The 23,155-nt window shown below is 32.3% G+C and overlaps 1 protein-coding gene across 1 annotated transcript in view; it reads left to right on the top strand.

The window, feature by feature from the left end:
• Window positions 1-243: 243 nt before the first annotated feature.
• LOC129218276 (receptor expression-enhancing protein 1-like) overlaps window positions 244-23,155 on the top strand; it is a 61,399-nt gene continuing 38,487 nt past the window's right edge. Inside the window, exons 1-2 of the mRNA XM_054852507.1 lie at window positions 244-371; window positions 18,531-18,603. Of these exons, the coding sequence (XP_054708482.1) occupies window positions 340-371; window positions 18,531-18,603 (105 nt within the window). The 5' untranslated portion in view covers window positions 244-339. The remainder of the gene's footprint in view (window positions 372-18,530; window positions 18,604-23,155) is intronic.

Raw genomic sequence — 23,155 nt, 5'->3', positions numbered from 1 at the left:
TTAGTTGGTATGTCATGTGACTGCAGTAAGACCTACCAATGTTTCACTTGATCTTACAATCCTGAGTCTGATGCGAAAATGCCTCTTTGGTGACATCATGCTCTGTTTTCAGAATTACGTGCACTATTTTACCAACTCATTTTGTTTATCAGAAGTGTGATTGGACAATTTTTATATACATGCTCGCCGGAAACTTTGGCAACATCGAATGTTACTTTGTTTTGTTTTGTAGTTCACAGACTTTCTGATTTCATGGTGCTGATTGACTTAAAGCGTTTTATTAAGCTTTATTTATTTGGTCCTGAATTGCGGCGCCAGTATATCTGCCGCAAAAAATAAATGGCCTCAGCTGTAGTATCCAGGCTTGTTATGTAAGTTCTTCATATAACAATTATTTACCTAGTTTTATTCAAGTTCATCCGATAATGATATTCATGGAATGTGATCTTATGAATGGTCGTGAAATTTATTTTGAAATTTGTTGTTTAAATCGTGTGAGAAAGACTCAAAATTTTGAATTAGTTTTTACCTGGTTTTAATATCATACAAAATATATTTTCAATAATACTAACTTAGGCACAATCAATTTTTGTGAAAGTCTCTTTACTTCTTATTAAATAGTTTACCACAATTTCACAGAGCATATTAATAGAAAGGTTTTCAAAATTAAAACTATTCATACAAAGAATTTTGTTATGATTAAGTCACTTATAAATTTTTTTTTCATTGTTATGAACGGTTGGTGTATGTAATGTTATAGTTCTTTATCTGTTTTACATGATAATCATGAATTTTATTAAAATCCAAAGTATAGAAAATCTTACTGTGAAAAACAACAATGAGTTTATTGATCATGAGATGATTTCAAAGTACAGCAGATCTTGTACAACAACAAAAGAAAAAACGCATGGGTGTTGATGCAGGGCCGGATTTAGGGGAGGGCAGGTGGGGCTACTGCTCCACAACAAAGAGGCCCCCACAATAAAATTTTTACTAAATATATCCTAACTTTCACAGGTCGAAAATATTGGATATATACATATATATCAAAATGTTCGTATATATATATCAAAGTATCAGATATTTTCAAAAATATGATGATCTTTTCGAACCCTAATTAAGGGCCTCCACTCTTTCGTTGCCCCGGGGCCTCCACACTTCCAAATCCGGCCCTGTGTTGATGGCAGATGTGTCATCTGGAAAGAATGCTAGACTTTTCCACTTTGAACAATTTAAATTCGAACATCTCCAGTGGTAGCATCTGTAAGCATTCCCCACAATGGCAACATGTTACAACAAAGCTACATTGTCATGTCCCGCAGGGTTCATGCAAGGGACATGTTTCATTCATCTTTGCATTGACATTGCTACAACAATTAATTTGTGACATGAATAAGTCATTGTTGCATCACTTAATTAGGTCGTCGGAGACAACTGATTTTTTAAGTTGCTGTAATTTGTTGATGATTTTGCTGTAACGTTTCATGATTGTCTTGCAACAGGGCTCAGTATGCAACTATCATGTGGCTTTCACATACGGGCTTCATTTTAGTAACTGCTAATAGGGCTATAGGGACTGCTAACAGGGAATTGTGATACATATAGTTTTTGCCTAGCATTACGTTACTAAACATTGGATGATGAAACCAACTGTACTAATAACTATAATACTAATGATTACAATACTAATTGCTAAAGAATTCTGAGAACAATTCGACTTCAAGGAGGAATGCAATTCACAAAGCTAGAATGTTACAAATCGATGCTCAGTAAACTCCAGATTATACATGGAAAAGGGTGGCGCGGTAACTGCAGATAACCGAATTTGCGGATAATCCTTAAATTAAATAAAAACGATGTTAGTGTATACAATAGCTTAAAAAAATCAATAAGACTTACATGTAACCAAATTATAGGTAAGACAATAACGGTGTATGTAGAAAATGCATGCTAAAGCTGAAAAAAGATTTTATCATTTTTAAAAACTGACTACACACATACAAGAACAAATTGTGCAAGGAAATTAAGTGCAACAGAGCTAGGTTGCACCAAAAATAAATTGAGGAGGGGCGAAAATTTTTTTCAAGACTGGTCCAGTAACTAGTTTACATACGTAAGAAGGTAGTGTAGATCTACAAATGAATATATAGGGTAGATCTGAAAATCAGTAAATACCTAGTGTAGATCTGAAGCAGTAAGTAGTTTAGATCTAAAAATCAGGTTTGGAACTAATGTCATATACCCCACCCTTGGCGACTTTTCCCTGTTGGTGCCAAGAAAACGTCGCCAAGAAAACAATGTGTGACGACATAGGTCATACGTCGTTCTTAGCGATGCTTTTTTAGCGCCAACAGGAAAAACTCAGATAAAAAAGCATGATCAAAGCACTTCAGAACACTATATATATAAAACCAACATAAAACCACAACAAAAAACATCGCGAATATATGCTTCAAAAATACCAGAAACTAGAAAGTTTTTGTACAGAAAGAAAAATTACTAGAAGGTATTAAAAATGCTTAAATTAACAAATTACTATCACAGCTCACTAAATAAATATGTTCCAGTAGAAATAAAAGCTAATTTCCAACATGCATTTCATCGAACAAAAATTTTTCTTATACTCTACTAAAAAAGAGCAAAGCGATTCACAATATGTGTAGGGCTCGACCGATGGCATTTTTTGGCCGATGGGCCGATGCCGATTGTTGGCCGATTGTTCAAGGATGGCCGATGGCCGATAGTTTTCCTCCAAATGGCCGATTGCTGATGGCCGATGCCGTTGGCCGATGGCAAAAAAAAAAAAAAAAAAAAAAAAAATCAAACAGAAATAAATTGATAAAATTATCAGGAATTTAAAGGATCTTTGATTCATTACACTTTACTTCCTTTCTATGAATAATGAATTGTAATCACAAAAAAAAATTAGATTTTGACCTAAATTTCTGTTTTACGATCACCCAATTTAATCTTCACAAGATTTTTCGGCACATCTGTATATGCATATGTACTTAAGAACATATAGATGACCGAAATATCCATTTTGAATGTCTCCTCAGTTAATTATCGCAAATTCTCTTGTGATCTCTTCATGTGCGTAAACTTGTGTCACTCAAAAACGTTATGAAATACTAAGTTGAAAACTCATACGTACGTAGTATGATCTAAAAGTTTGAGGACAAGTTGTATAAAACCTTACCCTGAATAGTTCACATTACCGAAGCACATCTATCTACAAAATAGTCACCTCGAACGACTATGCACTTCTGCCAACAGAAGAATAGCTTTTAGAAGCACTCCTGAAAGACATTTTTCGCACAACCTCCTGTAAGGCCTCTTGTGCTGCTGCTTTAACTTCATCGTGGGGAAGAAGGCGACTTTCATGTTGAGGATGCTCGGTTCGATTGGTCAATACTCTGATATGATAAACAAATAACGTTTCGTCGGACTCAGCTCCGTGTGACTTTTACCTGTTCCCAGCAGAAAAACATTTGCATGGACGCCGCTTTCTTCCGTCAAGATAAAGCTGCATTATAGAAGGCTCATCGAAAAATGGCTTCCAGGAGTGCTTCCAAAAGTTATATGAACACTGACAGAAGTACATAGTCCCTCAAGGTAACCTTTTGAAGGTGGATGTGCTTCGGTAATGTGAACTATTCTGGGTAAGGTTTTCTACAGCTTGTCCCCGAACTTTTGGATCGTACTACGTACAATCTTTATACATTATAGGGTGTAGCTATGCTTCTCCTTTTTTACTGCTGTATGATGAAAGAGAAAGAACAACAGTCAAAAAAAAGAAAGAAAGAAAAAAAAACAAAGAGACTGCTTAATAACCTATTGATTTGTTTTTTTTTTTTTTTTAAATTGAACATATAACTAAGATTTCAATAATATTGTAATAATGTATGGATTTAGGTACATTAAAAATAGTTAAAAAACATTAAATTATGTTGTTTAGTCCTTCAAAAAAAATAATAAGAAACAAAATAAAACTATGAAACCGTCAACAAATTACGCAATTAAATTGGAAAGATTGCACTTAGACATTTTTTACTCATCAAATTAAACAAAAAAAGTAACAGATTAAATCATAATAGGAATATTTTTATACTTATTTAAAATTTATGAATAGAAAAGTTTGCATTTTTCATAAAAGCCATAACAGTGACATAAATTTTGCTGAAAAAAATATCCATGAAAAGAGCGATGTTTTTAAAACGCAGCTACAATAAACAAACTCAATATTTACACCAAGTAAATAACTGAATACATATACTACTTGATCTGATGTTTGCACACATAATATTGAAAATTTGATTGTTTAATCTTTTATGAAGCACTACGAACAAGTTCAAATTAAATTTATCAATTTAACAATAATTTTCTGAAATTTAAAAAATTGCATAATAGAAAATCCTTTAAACTTTTCTATAAAACACGAAAATAACTTATTCATTGATTTTATATAAATACATAAAAATAGTTACTTACAACAAAAAAAAATCGATCGCTATTAATGATGCAAAAAAGATGGCGCATTACGAAATATAAGTGAAACAAGTATGAGAAATATGCAAAATGACATTTCTTGACTAAAATAAATAATTGCTAAATATTTAAGAAATGCTTGAAACCTCGAGAGAGGGTTAGGGAAGGGGTCACTCTCTGGTTTTGGAGTAATTCACACTTCGGCCCCAACCTCGGCCTTAAATTTTTTAGTAAAGAACCGCTAAAACCAACGCCTCGGAAGTGTTTCTGAATCTATTTCAGCACTTCCGAAGAAAAAATTAAATAGTCCCTCCGATTTCCGAATTATGTCACCATTCAAAACGTCTTTAATCAATTTCTTACATTAATGCTCTAAATTCCTTCTAAACAATAGATAAAGTTTTTTTTTTAAAAAATCTCTAATTTTATGAATGGTGTTAGTTTTAAACAACTCAGAAGTACAACTAGAGTTTAATTTCAGAAATTGAGGGAGTAGGAGGAGGAGCACGCAAGTGTTCTCGGAAATTCAAAGAATAAGACTTCAAAATAATCATAAACATTGAATGGAAAAACCTTTTCAAAACTTGCACCCGAGTTTGTTTTGACGTGCAGTGGCGGATTTAAAATATAGCAAATGTTGCAATTGCGGGAGAGGCCCCATAACTATAGGGGCACCGTAGGAGTTACAAAACTGCTTATGGTAAATGTTTTACAACTTGTGTGATAGAGAAATAGGGCCCCATAGTGTATTTCGATGGGAACAACTTGTAACTCCGCCGAAGCGATACAGAAAAGACTGCATTACTGTGATTCATATTTCAGATATCGAAAAATTAAAAATTACCGTCTGCTCAACGGGAATCTAAAAAAAATGACACAAAAACCGGTTTTGCCATCTCATATTTGTTTCCATGGTCTCCAATTCTGCAATATATCACCAAATGATCGTCAGTCTGAGACGCTTTATTAGTTTTGCATTGAAATAAGTAATTAATAGCCACAAAAAATGAGTAAACAGGCTTTTCAGAATCCCCGATCGAAAACAAAAAGGGAAGTGCACAATTGGAACGTACGCACACAATCCACATGCGAAAATTTATCCTTCTACAACTTAGCATTTTTGAGTTATGACTTATGAGAGATACATACGTACATCCAGCTGCAAGAAACAAAGCAATAATTAACTTGTTTGGTACCTGAATGCAGTATTAAAAACTCTTTCAAAGGAGACTAAAATAGATAGTCATACTGAAATTTAAGTAAATAATTTTATAATGAAAAAAATAACTCCCTTTACTTTACATTAAAAAGTAAAACAACAAAGGTCCTTTTTTTTTTCTTCCAAAAACATCGGCCAATTCCATCGGCTTTTCGATGTTTTTGAAGGCCGATGGGCCGATGTTTCCTGCAAGTTAGCATCGGCCGCCGATGCCGATGTATAAATTGTTGAACCATCGGCGCCGATGCATCGGCCAGGCCGATGCATCGGTCGAGTCCTAAATATGCGATGTTTAAAGTGGAAAATATCCCCAAAATATAACTACTTCACCAAAAAAAAAAAAAAAAAAAGCTTAGTTATTCAAATTTCGATGTATGAAAAGTAAAAATATCTCGACAGAACATCGCAAACATAAACAATACAAAAATACCATGCATTAATTTGCTATCCAGAAATGCTTTCAAAATACATACCAAAAATATCTACTATATTTTACATAAAATAACACCTTCATATTTTTTTAAAATGCTAGAGTCGACTTTTTTTCAGAAATTCAGTATCTAAAGGAGGCATGTTTACAGAATATGCCTGAATAGTTCTTGGCATCGATAAGAATTAACTTTTCAAATAAAAAAACCGTACTATTTTTGTAAAAAAAATTCACATGCAGTAAATATAAAATTAAAAACTACAAGAAACCCTCAAGATTTTGTGAAAACATAAAGAATTTTGGAAGTGAGATTTTTTTTTTTTTTTAAATTTAAAAAAAAGAAAAACTTACGTTTTTATTGCATAAAGCCTCACACTCGGGCTGAAACACAACATATGAAACAATGGCTCCTTACCGAGACACAGCCCAACTTGGATTTTACTCTTAATTAATGGTCAAGTTTGAAGAAACTGGCCTTTTCTAATATTTATTCATCAAAACATAACTACTGAGTTTAAACCAACACAAAATAAGCTTTTCTATAAGGTATATTGCACGAAAAAACACGAATTCTATTTAACGTGGAACCTCTAAAAAGTAAACAAGTTTGAACAGATCAAAGATTGCCTTCGGGTTCGCAAACACAGGTTAGTTTCGCCAGGTTTACCATGCTTAAAAAATTATCGCCTCATTGGCAAGAAAAATATTTCACTTTTGTGCAAAAAATTGGATGTCGCCAAATGGGGGTTATATCACGTCTGTACCTCAGGTTTCAACTAGTCGGATTTCTGTAATCCTAAAAAGTTTGATGTCATTGGAAGGGAGGGGAAAGAAATAGATATGAATATCTAAAATTATATTTTTTTGATGATGATAATGGCTGCATATAATCAAGAGTATACTGTAAAAGAAATTCTGACTAGAGAGCTAGTTAATATTTAGGTTCTTGAAACTTGAATGTTTGGAACACAAAAGTACACAACATTTACTGTTGGAGATGCAAAAGTTCATGCCACAAATGGGGTTATTCCATGTCAAATCAACCAAAAAAGAATTATTTTCAAATTTACCATCTCAGATTTTTATGAAAATTTCAGGGATTATACTGTTTGACATTCTAAATTCAGATCTACTTTTAAAAAAAACTAATCTCTTTTGGTTAATGAGTTATTAATCTTTTAAATCTGTAAAAAAACACGTTTTTTTTTACTCATCTGTTGCGCTTAAAAATGCTACAATTTTAGTTGTATGGGGTCAATACAGTTGGTTACTAGCTCATTTTAAAGAGAATTGCATGAGCTTTTATTTGACATGCAACTTGCATATTTTTCTTGCATTTTTTTTACATTTTTTAAATTTTAAATTTAAATTTTTTTTAAGTTAGTGTCCTTTAAAAATTTTGAAAAAAAATATATGTTTTTAAATATGTTTTATTTGATTTATCCTAAAAATTTCAGAGTGGGGACATGATGGGATCAGCAGTTATAGCAAATAATGCAATGGTGCTACTTAGCATTTTTGTTTAAAAATTAAAAAAACAATAAATAAATAAAAAATACTTTTTTAAATGCACAAAACTATTTTTAACAATTTAAACTTATTTCAAAATATACATGTTTTAGTTTTTTTTAATAATATTATAAACATTTTGTAGTAAAATTATGAATAGTTCAATTAATTATAAAACCTTTAAATTTCAAAAAAATTTTAAATTTTGGTTATCTTTTATTCCTTTGAAGTTCAGTAAACAGAACTAGCACAGAAACTTCGAGGATGTAATTTTGAAATGTATAAACACAAAGTAGAATTCAATACATAAAAATACCTTGTGGCAGATAAGTCTTTCAGCTCCTCAGTTTGGAAAGTAGCTTTTTACTCGCCTTTGAACTTTCAGATTCTGAGAGATTATAAACCCTTCCAGTTTGTGTTGTATGGTCAACTTTGGTTAGTATTTCCGTTTTATTTACAACCAATAGATCAGGAATATGAGGGTACTTAAAGGATGGAGAAGGTCCATGAGGTTATAAAAAACTTACTTTAACCTCCTCATTTTCAATTCCTAAAACACAACCTAGCCACCATTCATTATTATATATACATGTTACAAAACCAACTATATCATTCAAGTCCAAATCATCAGCATCATCATGTTTTCTTACTATCTCTTCTTTTGTATGTTGTGAAAAGGAGTAATATTTAACGAAATCTGGTGCTTTTGTTTTTTGGTCTGTAATTGTGGAACTGTTGAGTTCCTTTCACTGTTATGGCTTCTTCAAACCTTGTTTTCAGAAATGCTAATTCTTTTTCGTAATCTTTTTCTGTTGAATGTATGAAATCGATATTTTTATTATTGTCTTTAGGCCATTCATATAATTGACGGGGGGTCATAATCTGTTCATTATAGACCATACCAAGACTTGCTTGTGCAGCTAATTGCTTAATTGTGCCGCCTATACCATCACAAGCATTTTTCCCATGGTATGATGTAAAAAAATTCCATTCTGCTTCAATAGAAAAGTCTGCAGTATGGTTACAAAATTCGATTTATTTTTGTACTGGGATGTAGCTCCATCTGAGAAATAATGAATTTTGTCTACTCTTTGCAGAAATTTTTGCTTTAAGTATGCTATTATAATCCTCCGGAACAAATGCACAGCAACTGTATCATGGCACATGCAATCAGAGATAATAGCTAAATTCAGGTGCTGCAACATGGCATTTTCCATGTAGTATACAACAAAAGGATGTATTGTCGCTTGTGCATTGTTCCAGTGGAATCCTTGTGCAGCATCTTGTAGAATGAAAGAGTACCGTATTTTACTTCGTATTATCCGCGGGCAGCCTATAATCCGCAGGTCCTAAATTCGGCCTGAAGACAAAAAGCTTCGTATAATCCGCGGATAATATGATGTAAAAAGATAAAGTTTGAATTTAGCATACCATTTGAGCAACTAAACCAAAAACATGAAAAAGTAATTACTTTGAAGGCATAATCAAAATTAATCTAAAATATAATGATTTCTTCTTGAAATCTTGATTATAGTATGCTATTTTTTTTAAAAAAACAAAGAGTCAAGACAAAGGAGCAAACGGTCTAATCTTGTGCAAATGGCTACTTATTTCACTGTAATCTTGCTTATTTTACATGACCTGAATTGCCAAGAGGAACATTCAAGCAACGTAACATAACCAACATACAGGCAGGCAGCGAAGAAGAACATGCATGCTTCGTAAAATAAACAACATTCAGTCGGCATACGGTCTCAATTGGTGAATCCTACTGTAAAAATATTGATGTTCAATGCGTTGGTGTTAAGGGGGGAAAAAGAATCACAGATAATACGCGGCTGCATATAATCCGCATCTCATTAACTTTGCCTTTTTCAGCAGATAATCCGCGGATTATGGGCAGGAAAATACGGTAGTTCTCAGCAAAATCACATAATACAATACATTGATTTTCAACCAGATTTTTTTTCATATATCTAAGGTAAGCAGATTGTTTGCTAGCAATAAAAGAATGTTTCAGCAGTTTGGATAAGCTATCAAACAAACAATTTAAGAAATCATCAGTTTGTTTTGTTATTGCTTCAAGTGCAGTCCTATTATCAATTTGCATCCACTGCTTGTATGTTACAGTATCAATGCTGTTTTGCTCAAACGAATCTTCAAAAAGATATTTCAAATTATTAGTATCTGGACAGTTGTTACATTGACGGAAATAACACTTGTCTGTAGGAATTTCGCAAATCATTAAACTAAGTAAGTCTTTATAAGTTTTGATTGGTTTGTCCCTGTTAATCAATTCTGGTAACTTACACTGAGCCATCATCAATTTTGCATTCTGGTGAATAGCGCATACACAAACTGAATGTGTTCCAGCTGATCCAGCAAGAACGCAATTTTTCGGATGAAGTTCACAAAATTTGGAGAAGCCTATTTTTTTTATCAGGATAATGTTCTTTGAATAGCACATAAGATTCTCTTAAGGTATTTAAAATTAAAAACTTTTGGAGATGAATTGCTCTTCCATCCACTTTAATAGAAACAAAGTCTTTCTTACCAGGCATCTGACGACTGATTTCATCACATTCATAAAATTGTTTCACTAGATTCGCTGTCTCTGGGCTTAATGCCTTTCCGGGTTTTAGATCAGGAGCAGACATTATTCCTTTGTCCTTCATGTTTTTTTTAGCTTTTCTAGCAATGCAATTTGTCACTTTAAATTCGTTTTCTATTTGCTTTAAGGTCCAACTTTCTGGAAGTGTTGTTAAAATTTGCAGTTTTAAGCTTTTGTCAGTTGTACTGGAGAATTTCTCTTTAAGTCAGCTAATTCTTTCACTATCATAATCTAACTTTATGAGATCATCTGATTTTTTTGAGCTTAAACCAAATAGTCGAGTTCCTAAAACTTCAGTGATCTTAGTTAATTTTGTTTGGGGGTTCTTCTTTTCACTAAGACAAATTTTTTTTTATGGGAGTTTCATCAATTACTCCAAGACTTTCATTTAAAATTTCAATAGCTTTAGACTTTTCTATATTTTTTTACAAAAAAAGTGTCATTGCATTATTTGCTATAACTGCTGATCCCATCACGTCCACACTCTGAAATTTTTAGGATGTATTTATTAAAACATATTAAAAAACATATATTTTTTTCAAAATTTTTAAAAAACACTAACTTTAAAAAAATTTAAATTTTAAAATTTGAAAAAATATTAAAAATTTAAGAGAAATATGCAAGTTGCATGTCAAATTAAAGCTCATGCAATTCTCTTTAAAATGAGCTGTTAACCAACTGTATTGACCCCATACAACTAAAATTGTAGCATTTTTAAGCACAACAGATGAGTAAAAAAACGTGAGTTTTTACACATTAAAAAAATTAATTACTCATTAACCAAAAAAGATAGTATTATATATTTTGTACTTCATAGTCCATTGAAAGATGAGATTGAATATTACATGAGTTATTAAAGAACCAACATTTCGCCGTACGTACACGCCATATCAAAACTACATCTGGACTGGGAATTGAAGTAGAAGTTACAATGGTAGAAGAAGTAGAAGTTAATACACAACAATTCTCCCACACTTATTTTAAACATTAAATATTTACAAATTATATATATACGTGTAGAATATAATAAATATATACAAAATGAGAACCAATAAAGTAAATTAAAATAAATGTTAAAGTTATTTACAATAATGATACAATAATAGGGAAGTTTTCGATTTTTTAATTTTATTTTTATATGATAGAGTAACATGTATGAACATCATAGGTGAAAAAATTTTTGCGATACGATAAGTAGTTTTTTTTAAATTAATTTTTAAAGTTCAAGCGCCTGTGACGTCAGATGGCATAGGAAGTGACGTCCGATAGGAGAGAAACGCTAGCAAACCGGTTCCCATGTCATGGGAGAAATCGAAGAACGTGCATTCGACTTCGAAGATGAAACGTAAAAGGCTTATCTTCTCGCGTTTCTGGAACATTAAACCTCTCATCCTCTCGGAAATATTCGAATATCACCATTGATATTATTTGAGGAAGATTATTTAGATTGTGCTTTAACGAATCCGGCCTCCATAGTGTGTTCAAAAGGATTATTGAATTTCTAAAAAATAAAAATATCAGCGCGCTCAAAATGTCCCTAGCGAAAACAAGGGATCTTGGGCGGAAGGCTGCACATTCGCGCCCTGTGACGTAGGCTCGTGACGTTTCAGAAGAGCGCACTTTTGCGCGTGGATTTTTAAAAATTCATTAAAAATCAACCACGGTGTTTTAAAATTCGGCGATGGTGAATTTTTTTGTTTTGAGGGTCAATTAACAATATGCAATAGCCAAAATATGAACATTTAATAGGTTGCAACTTCCCTATTCTGCAATTTTTTTTTTCCTTCAGAGATTTAACTTTATGACAGGTTTTCTTTGACGGTTTGATCTCCTTAAAGGAACTGGAGTGCCGGAGACCCAAGCTTTTGCGATATTGTTCTTTTTAGGAACTGTTTGAGCCACTGTCGATTTTGCTGATGTTTGGGCCAGAGCATTGGGGTCACTGACTTCATTATTTTGTGACGTAGCAGGAGGTTGATGCACTTCTTCATGACGTCTCAAAGGGAGATCACTTTGGTGACTGGTTGTTGAAGAACTGTGTGATGGAAGTGAGAAGTGTACTCTTCTGGGTAAATGAAAATCTGAAGATGGTTTGCTTACTTGGCACGATCTTAATTGATTATAATGTCGTTTTATCACATATTCCTCATCTAATTCTATTAAGTAGTGCAATCGTCCAAGCTTTTCTACGACGATACCATATTTCCATTTGTTGGATGATGTATAATTTCGAGATTGGACTCTCTCTCCAAGTTTAAAACTTTTGTTGAAATCTGGCTGTGTGACACTGTTGTTTACTTTTGATGTTGTTGGTTTAATGAGATCAAGTTCTGATCATAGTTTTCATCCTAGTAATAATTCAGATGGAGTTAGTCCGTTTTGTAGGGGAGTTATTCGAAAACGAAAAAGTAATTTACACAATTTACTATGGAGGGTTCCTGGGTGATATCTCATGCACTTTAATTTTGTCTTCAGAAATTGGACATATCTTTCGGCCTGTCCATTTGTTGCTGGATAGCCAGGTGCAATTAGGCGTCGTTTTATACCGTTGATTCTGCAATAGTCCTGGAATTCTTGGGATTTGAATATGGAAGCATTGTCTGACACTAAAATTTCAGGCAGTCCGTGCCGACTGAAGATTTCTTCCAGCAAGGAAATAGTATTTGTGGATGTTGGAGATCTTTTAATTGGGATAATTTCTGGCCATTTGGAAAGGGCGTCGACAACGATTAAAAAATTGTGTTCCATAAAGGGACCTGCATAATCAATATGGACTCTTTGCCAAATTTTCTCTGTTTTTTTCCCACACATGAAGAGGTGCTTTAACAGGATTCTTTTTTATGTTGCAACATTCTTTGCAACTTTTCACAAGATTTTCAATATCAGAATCGATGTCTTTCCAGTAGCAGTAATTTCGTGAGAGAGCTTTCATCTTGACAATGCCTACGTGTGTTGAATGTAGTTGCCTGAGCATTTCTGGTTGAAGTGACTTAGGAATTATAACTCTATCTCCTCTAAACAAAATTCCGTCTTGAAGAGTTATAGTAGGATTGAATACATTCCCTACCACAACATCATATTTCAACTTTTTTAATTCAACATCTTTTTCTGTTTCATGTTTTATTCTCTCTGCGGTTAAAATTTCTGTTGAGATCCAATTGATAATAAATTGTTGATATGCTTGTGATTCGTCAATACTGTTTATTTGATTAATTGAAATTGGTAAGGGGTATCTGGAAAGGTAGTCTGCATTCGAGTGTTTATCAGATTTTCTATGAACTATTGTGTAGTCGAAATTTGAAAGAAAATGAGCATATCGAAGCATTCATGATGCAGACATTACTTGAAGACTTTTCTCTGGATGGAAGATGGTGCAAATAGCTTTGTTGTCGAGAATTAAAGTGAATTTTCTTCCAAAAATGTAGTCATAAAATTTTTTACAAGCAAACACAACCGCAGTTGCCTCACGATCGAGTTGACTATAATTTTTTTCGTCAGCTGTTAAACTTCTTGAAGCGAAAGCGATCAGGCGTTCAGTTCCATCAGGCATTGCATGTGATAGAACCCCTGAGAGTCCAAAGGGACTGGTATCGGTGACTAAGGTAACCGGAAGATCTGGATCATAAGGTACAAGGACTTGATTACTTGTAATAACTGATTTTGCATTTAAAAAAGCATCTTCACACTGTGTAGTTCATTTGAAGCGAATGTTTTTGCATAAAGAGTTTGTTTAATGGATGAAGAAGACTAGATGCATCTGGAATAAATTTCGAGTAATACATTACCAAACCAATAAATTTTCGGACATCATCGACATTTTTATTTTGAGGTGTTTCAGAGATAGCTTTGATTTTGTCTGGTGATTTGTGGAGTCCAGCAGAGCTGATAATGTGTCCTAGATACTGAACTTTTTCTTCAAAAAATTTACATTTGGTAAGATTTAAATGCAGATTAGATTCACGTAACTTTTCAAGCACTTTAAATAAACGTTCTTGACATTCTTGTTTGGTTTTATCCTGGATAATTAAATCGTCGAAATATGCTATTGTACCCTCTAAATCTTGAACAAATTGATCCATAAATTTGTGAAATTCGTTGGGAGCAATTTTTATACCAGAAAATAGCCGTTTAGCTAAATATGTACCACGATGGGTTGAAAGAGTTTGAAATTTAGCACTTTCTTCATTGACTTTCAAGTGCGAATATGCTTTGTGGATATCTAAGGTACAGAAAAATTTTCCATTGCGTAATTTATTAAAAATATCCTTGATTCTAGGAATTGAAGGTCATGCATATTGAAGCTGATTATTAACTGTGACTTTAAAATCTGCACAAATGCGTACAGAACCATCAGATTTTGGAACAACAACTAGGGGTGTTCCCCATTCAGAAAAGTCAGTTTTTTCAATTATACCTTCTGCTTCTAATTTATCAAGCTCTTCCTCAACTTTATGTTTTAAGGCGTATGGAACAGAACGAGGTTTAATAAAAACAGGTTTAGCATCTGGATTTAATTTTAGGGAGCATGTGTAATTAGGAATACAACCAACCTTAGGTTCAAACACATCTGAATATGAATCAAGAATTTTTGAAACAGAAACATCGACACTAGGAACATTTGAAATTTTGTTAAGGTCATGTAAATTTATGCTTAATTTTCTAATCCAATCTCGTCCTAAAATAGAACAATTTTGACTTGACATAATATATAAATCTTCAAAACTTGAATTATTTTCATAAGAAACATTTAACTGTACAATACCAAGTGGCTTGAAAATCTGACCCATGTAACTTCGAAAACACACATTTGTTCTTTGAATTGGAATATTAAGTTTTAACTTCTTAAATTCAAAAATATTCATTATGCTTACTTTACTTCCTGAATCACATTCGAATTTATGCTTCAAACCATTTAATTCGATAATATAGCATACATCTTATCATCATTTGCATAATTATTAGAAAAAACATCATAAATTTGATTTACAGCAATGTCATCTTGATCATGTATAATGTTGTTGGCATTTTGATTTCTTGTTTTGTTTTTGATTAAATTAGAAATGCAAACCGAAACTGAATGTCCATGTTTTGAACAATATTTGCAAGTTAGTTTATTCTTTAAAAAGCAATTTTGGGTTTTATGGTTAGATTTCCCACAATGTAAACATAATCCCTCTAATCCAAGCTCTTTAAAATTAACACCTTTAGGTTTCATGGGTGATTTTGAGCGACTTCTGAATTTTGCATCTTCATTTTTCGTTTGAAGTGGACGCTTATTTTTCACACTACCAAGTGATACTTTGTTAACAGAATTTGAAAAATTACTCTTATATACTTCCTTGTTCTCAATTTTTGCAGCTTCAATAGCTAAAGCAATTTCGATTGTCTTTTCGAACGTAATATCACCTTTTTGCAACAATTTTTCACGAATATCAGAATCAGACAATCCTCGAATAAATTGAGAACGTAATAATAAATTTAACATAGATTTCGAACAATCACTTGAATTACATTGAGAAACAAATTCAGAATTTTTCGTAACATCTTTTAATGAAGAAATGAATGTAGATATCGACTCACCATGATTTTGCAGTCTTGAAAAAAATTTATGCTGTTCGGTCAAAACATTCGGTTTTGGCGATAGATGCTGTTTTAATAATGACAGAAATTCTTTATAAGTTTTCGTTGAAGGTAAATCAGGAGCATTAAACTAGACAGAAGCTGGTATTGGCGGGAACCGAGGCAGTTGATCAAAACTAAAACTTTTAGTTCTGTTTCCGCATCCTCATTCGATAATCCTTTTAATTTGAAGTAGTTTTCCAATCTCTGTGAATAACAATCAAAAGAGTCCGATGATTCATCAAATTGATCAAAGGATAAATTCTGTTGAGCAAGAACATCTTTAGTACTGCGTTTTGATTCCGGAGCAGTAATGTTAAGTTTATTCACAAAATCTTGAAGAGCTTCGACTAGCTGCATAATTTCAGCCATTATCTATTCACATCGTCGCCAAATTATTATATATTTTGTACTTCATAGTCCATTGAAAGACGAGATTGAATATTATATGATTTATTAAAGAACCAACATTTCGCCGTACGTACACGCCATATCGAAACTACATCTGGACTGGGAATTGAAGTAGAAGTTACAATGGTAGAAGAAGTAGAAGTTAATACACAACAGATAAATTTTTTAAAAAAGTAGATCTGAATTTAGAATGTCAAACAGTATAATCCCTGAAAGTTTCATGAAAATCTGAGATGGTCATTTTGAGTGATTGGTTGATTTGACATGGAATGACCCAATGAGAGAAAGTTGATTAAAAAAGATTTTCTAATCCCTAGCTTTGAAAAGGCCTACCACTTCAACCATACCTAATGGCAAATAAAAGTATGGGATACAACAATAAAAGACGTCTCGCTAAAAGGTAGCAAGTTATGGTAAAAGGTAACAAAAATTGTGATCTAATTGCTTAGGTTTGCTGCCAGATTTTGCTCTTCATCTCTTACTTGCTAAGACATATTACTCATTATTTTCATTAATAACCAAGCTCCTACAGTAAAAAAAAAGATTATTGTTATAAATTTTGTAAAATTATATATAAAATTTCCTAAACATTGCTAGAAACATCCTCATTATGCTATTTGTGTACACTATATATAAATCGATGAGTCCAAAAAGCCGTCATTTCATCTGTTTTTACCAAAGGAGATGATTGGTTTTGTGGCTCATCAATTGAGGCAGTGATAAGCAAAGAGATGTTAAGTGCCAAAATTAAAAATTTGGAAATAATCTGTACAGATGGTAGAAGAACCTGTTCTCCGGTTTTAGAGCAAGAGAAGATATTGTAACCCTATTAGGTTTTGCTATACAGCATGCTTTGGAGAAAAAGAGTCAATGACAGCCTAACTAGGATTTGAACTTTAAAAAGTCCACATCCCTTTGCTTTTTACTGCTTCGATTCATATATATTGGAGGTGAATTTATAAATTTTCTACCCGGAACACCAATGAGAAATAATTGAATCCGGAGTCATGACCAATTTTATGTGCAAAGAATTCATCCCTGATATATATATAAAGGGAAAAATTTATATGTTTCTTTGTAAGTGGTTGATGTGTGCCTTTCTGTGTTTCTATTCCCTAAATTTATTATCCATAATCATCAGGGCTTAATTTGCATGTGAGCTCAGCTCCTCCTGCACTTCTTTTCTATTTTGAACAAATTCTTACCTTCTAGACTGAACTGTTTATGTTGTCGGCAGCATGCTAAATCCAACCATGCTTTTTCAATTTCGATGGTTAGCTGTTGTACTCAGAAAAGGCTACCTACTGGTTACAACTCAGGGCCCAATACAGGCTGATTTTGCTACCGTTTTTCGGTACCTTCACAAAAATCTTGTTTTGAAATCGGTACTTTCACAAAAATCAAGTAATAAAATCAGTAATTTCACAAACACATCGAAAATTTTACAAAAATTCGCATTTTAAACTATAATATTTGTTCCTCTGTTTAAAACCAAATTTACTCATAACATAAAAATCTAAGCAGGTTTATATGAACAATTACTTAAATAGCAACCTTTTTGTAGTATTTTAACTCATTTTTAGCTGTTTCTCGCCAAAGTGTATTTATGCAATATTATCGCAATCTTTCAACATCTGTTTTGGGAAACTGTTTTTCTCATTATTTCCTATATTGTACACAGTACATAGCCCATTACACTGAAACTACGATGGTATTTTTTGTACTTCTTAATTTTTTAGCTCCCCCCCCCCCAAAAAAAAAGATGAAACCTGTTAAAAATAATACTAGATGACATTTACACTTTTGGAACTAAAATTTCACTTATTCTACTTCTCTTTTACAAAAATGAGGATGCCTCTTTCTAAAATTTCACAAAAACAGTGCAAATGATATAAAAAAACTTTCACAAAAATATAATGATGCAATACTTTCACAAAAATAGGTAGCGAGAAAAAAATCCTGGATTGGCCCCTGCAACTACTTCAAATGATAGTTTTACTCTTAAAGTTATCTATAAAAATTAAAACATCAAAAATAACTAAATGTGTCAGGTGGGAAAAAAATATTGTTTTGACCCTCCTGAAAAGTGCTAATTTTCTCATTAGTTAGTTTAGCATGTTGCCAATGATGTATGGGAAAAGTTCTGTAGGTTATAAGACTCTCTCTTGCTTCTTTTGTTAAAAATTAAGCCCTGATGACCATATATAATTTCCATTTGTTTATCATATTTTTTTTTTTTTTAGTTTAATATTTGGAACTTTATATCCAGCCTATGCTTCATACAAAGCTGTCAAGACAAAAAATGTGAAGGAATATGTGAGTTTTTGGATTGAAAAGTTTTAATTTGTATCTTAAAATTTATCACACGGTAACCCGGGGTTTGTGCCCTGAGCAGGAAAAGGAAATTTCTAAGGAGCGGAAAAGTTTTTTCCATAATACAGTGAAACCCCGACTTTACGTTTTCTGTCGAACTAATGGTAAAAGATGTACCAGGCGGGAAAACGTTAAATTGGGGGCGGGACTAAAACTTTGTGTGTATTGCTTAAAATTGATTCCCACCCATGAACTTGTGAAAGAAATTTGTATTTTTTTTTTTTTAGACTTAATTTCCTTAAAAGCACATTCTATGTTAAGAATTTTTCGTAAATTCGTGTTTTAGTTTAATTGCAAATTTGCTTCTTGGTTCAAATTCGCAAATAAAAATTGTTATAGAGTTTTTATGCTTTGAGTCGTTTGATCAGCTGTGGGGACATCTTGCATTATTTTTTTTATCGTCTTCATTAATCTCATTAAGAGCTAGTGTTAAATTAAATACCAAAATAATTCATGATTAGATAAGATGATAATGTGTTAGGAGAAGGTGTCTTTAGGAAGATTTTCAAGATGAAGAGCGTCAGAAGCTCTAGTCCTCAATTTATGTGTAGGAAGACTCTGTAAACAGGCTTCCTCCGATCACTCAAATGACAATAAGATAGAATAGAAAGAGTTCCTGAGCAGCTTCCAACAGCTATAAAACAAATTTATCTTCAAATTAAAAAAAAAAAAACACTTGTTCGAGTTTTATAGGTGAAAAATGATTTTGATCTATTTGTAGAAAACCGTATTAAGCAGAATTTTTGAAAAAGGGTTGCGTTAAATCCGGAATATTTTAGCATTGTCAATATAGAGAATTTTTCAGGGACCAGCTGAAAATGACAGGAAACATGACAATGTATGAAACGGACAGCGTAAAATCGTGGTTGCACTGGAATATTTTGTTTAAAATCCATGCCAACATACATAACCCTTTTAGAAGAAGACAATAAACTTAACTTTTAATTCTTGATTTCGTAAGGTCTTAAATTGACATTGTCCAAAACTGCCGAAAGAAAAAAAAAGTAAGGACTATCAAATGCATAAGAGCAATAGCATGCTTTATAAAGGTCTTGTGACTCCTGATCCACAACACCGCGATTCTAAAAATCTAAGTGCGAAAGTACCTGAAAACATGTGTTTGTCCTTTTGATATTGTTCTCTTTCCCAGACGGCAGCTTCGCTTGTTTGCCTGCCATTGACAGATGAATAGGAAAACGGATGACCACTCTCCTAAAATCCGAGCAGACCTTCCTGCCGAAGGCACATACTGCAGGGTACAAACCAAATAGGCTCATTTATGACCTTCGTTTAAAAACAGCCTAACCACTAAACAGCAGCGCCTTAGGCTCTGACTAAAAAGCTTTCTCTCCTCCATTTGCCGAATCACAACTTAAAAGTTTTCACTTTCAACAAGTCAGGATTATACGATTACAAGGCTAATTCACTATTAATTACATTTAGATTACAGTTACGATTATGCAAGAAACACTTGATTAAAATTACGATTACAAGATTACGAGCATCCCATTGCCAGATCCCATTGGCAGATTATGATTGCACAAAAATATAATCGATTATGCGAATTACAATTACATATTCGACGATTACTCAACAAGCCTGGTTAAAAGCATCCTATTTCTTTTCTGTCCAACCCCTTCAAGTTTTGTTTATTCTGTTTTCTCAAGTGCAATATGGAAAAAGAGTTAAGTTAAAACAAAATCAAAGTTTACTCCCTGACAAGGTACTTGCATGATTTTGCAACTTTTTCTAGCTCTGAGATATCAGTGTTGAGTAACAGCATGTGAAGGACCAACTGCTTGGGATTAATTACTGTGTACCAGTGTTTAATCAATTGTTTGTGAAATTAAGAAGTTTTGATGTGGTTAATTTGTAACATTTAGAAAATTCAAACTGAGTAGGTTCAATGAATGAGTTGATGAGTTGAATATTTCAGAAATTTTATGTATAAAATTTTATATATATATAAGATATATATATATATACACACACATATATATACACATATACAAACACACAGCTACAATAGAGAGAGTGCATGAGTATTTTGGGACTGGCTGTAGTTTAGATGATTGAATGAGCAATTCAAGGATTCTTCCAATTATGTTAAGAGAGTTTAAATCAGGGCCGTATTTCATAGGGGAGTGAGTGTCTCATCCTCTCTCAGATCTTTTCCAATACACATAAGCTTTACTTATGAAAATAATTAAATTTTAATTCATAGTTTTGTAAATGTATTAAATTGAAATGATCAGTTTTTCAGAAATGCTGCTGCCTATCTTATATATTATTTGTGTAGTCTGTTTTTTTGTCGCCACGCGAGGTCTTTCTCATTTCTGGATCAATTTCCTTGTTTTCCCCCTCATTTTAAAGCTTATCGTGCTGGCTAATGACAAAGATTGTCATTAGCCAGCACGATTGTCATTAGCCCATGGTCTAAAACCCTTTCAAAACCAAGATCTACAAGGCAAATAGTTTGGATTTTTTTTAAAAACTTAGATTGAATTTAAAAGTGGTTAAAATTTGAATTACATATATTATACAAATTTATGAGAGATTTGTTTTCTTGTTCACATAACTTATCAATAAGTTCCCAAAAATCAGGATTAAAAACCCACATAAATATTCAGAAATGCTTAGACAAGTTAAAAACCTTAAAATAGTAATAATAAATAAATGAAAACATTTAAGGATGAATATCAGGAAAAGTGCTAATTTAAGTCTGAGATAGTTTTCTCAAGCACTTCCAATTGAAAACTAAAGAAAATAAGATAAAATTATCATCATATAGTAAACTTCATCGCTCATGCAATCCATGACAAAATTTTGAGGTTTTACTTTGAAAATGAATTTACGTCGATAAAAAAAGCAATTTATGCTTGTCCCAAGTTTTCATATCATGTCTGGAGCGCAAACTTCCGAGATGGTTATTTCTAGTAAAAACATTTGGCTCCAATGAATTGCACGGAATGAAGCCTTTTATCTGATGTATAAGTTCCATTCAAATATCACTTCAATTGTATAGAATTATAGGTAGAATTTTCCAATCTTTACTTTTCTATTTTTACCAAATAAAGCGTCATGTGGATAGTACAAAATTGAAATGGGAAAAAAAAAAATATCTCATACTATTTTTGCATAATTGAAAATAGTTTTTCCGTGATAAAAATAATAATGCTTTTTAATTTTTGAATCTTTAATTAGCAATGTTCAGAGATAAAAAATTTGGCAAAAATCATGTCGGTAGCACATAAGTAAAAACCATTTGTTGACCAGCTGATGTTTGTGTTACCGATATTTTTCGCAATGCTTTCTTTGTGTAATGAGTTTGTTGACTATCTCATGATTGAAAAACAGTTTAATTTTTTAAAATATGCTTCTGAAACATTATTTTTCTCCCAAAAAAATTGAGTTAGCTAACAAATTTTATCTTCGTTTTTTCATCCTCTTTTTTTACACATAAATATTCAGACCTTCAATCGTAACTACTGCCCCAAAAGCTATAATTTTGTTTTAAAAAAGTAAATTTGTTAACTTGTGCAAATCTACCTCCCCCCTTCCAAACTCTGACTGTCTTGAATTAGTTTTGTTTTCTAAGCTTTTTTTAAGAACTTTTTTTCATTTTAAAAACTATTGACTGATACGTTATTTTTTCCTCAATCTAATATTAATAATTTCAGTATCCAAAACTTTTTGATTTCAAATTTTCAATGTGATGTTATGATAGTATAATTTAATGAGAACCAATATAAATTAAAATTTCTTTTAAAAATTACATATATTTACACATGTTTATATTACATTACTCATCTAAATTATATTGGTAATGTATCATGTCCATTAAGTAACATTTGTCAGATCTGTAACATTTGCATCAGATCTGTAACATTCAAATACAAACCTTCCGGAAGTGAGGTTAAATGTTCACTTTAACCTTGCTCCTAATTTTTAACAAAATCTGTAACAGATGTGTAGTTAAACTATCCTATTAACTTTAATTTCTGAGTATCTTTAAAAATCGAAAATTTAAATGATCAAACTGGCACTTTTCCTGATATTCACATTTAAGCAAATGAATGCAAAATCAAACGAAAGCAAATCAATGCGAACAAACAATCACTAGTTTAAAAAATTCGTTACTTGGGAAGGGGGAGCAATCTAGTGGGTGGTTAGTGTCCTGCTAATTTTTTGCAGCGGGCCCAAAATTTATAGATCTGGGCCTATTCAAAGCTTTATTTTTCCTGCTCCAAAATGGAAACTTCCTGCTCCCAAAGTGCTACAGAATGTGTCTGTAGAAGTTGTGCCCTGATAAATGTATAGTATGCAAATAAATGCCCTCTTTGAAAAAGTGATTTTTTTTTGTCATGCAATAGTTTTGTTTGATTCTTCCATAAGTTCTCAAAATTAATTTTGTCCTTAAAAGTATGAAAAGCAAATAGCAAAAAGCAGATAATTCAGGATCCTTGATTTTATTTTTTGTACATGAAAAGATAAA

Source organism: Uloborus diversus, chromosome 3 (genome assembly GCF_026930045.1).
Source record: "Uloborus diversus isolate 005 chromosome 3, Udiv.v.3.1, whole genome shotgun sequence".
In the NCBI taxonomy this organism is placed as follows: domain Eukaryota; kingdom Metazoa; phylum Arthropoda; class Arachnida; order Araneae; family Uloboridae; genus Uloborus; species Uloborus diversus.
The sequence above is the reverse complement of the archived record's forward strand: the minus strand, read 5'-3'. Positions and strand labels throughout refer to the sequence as shown.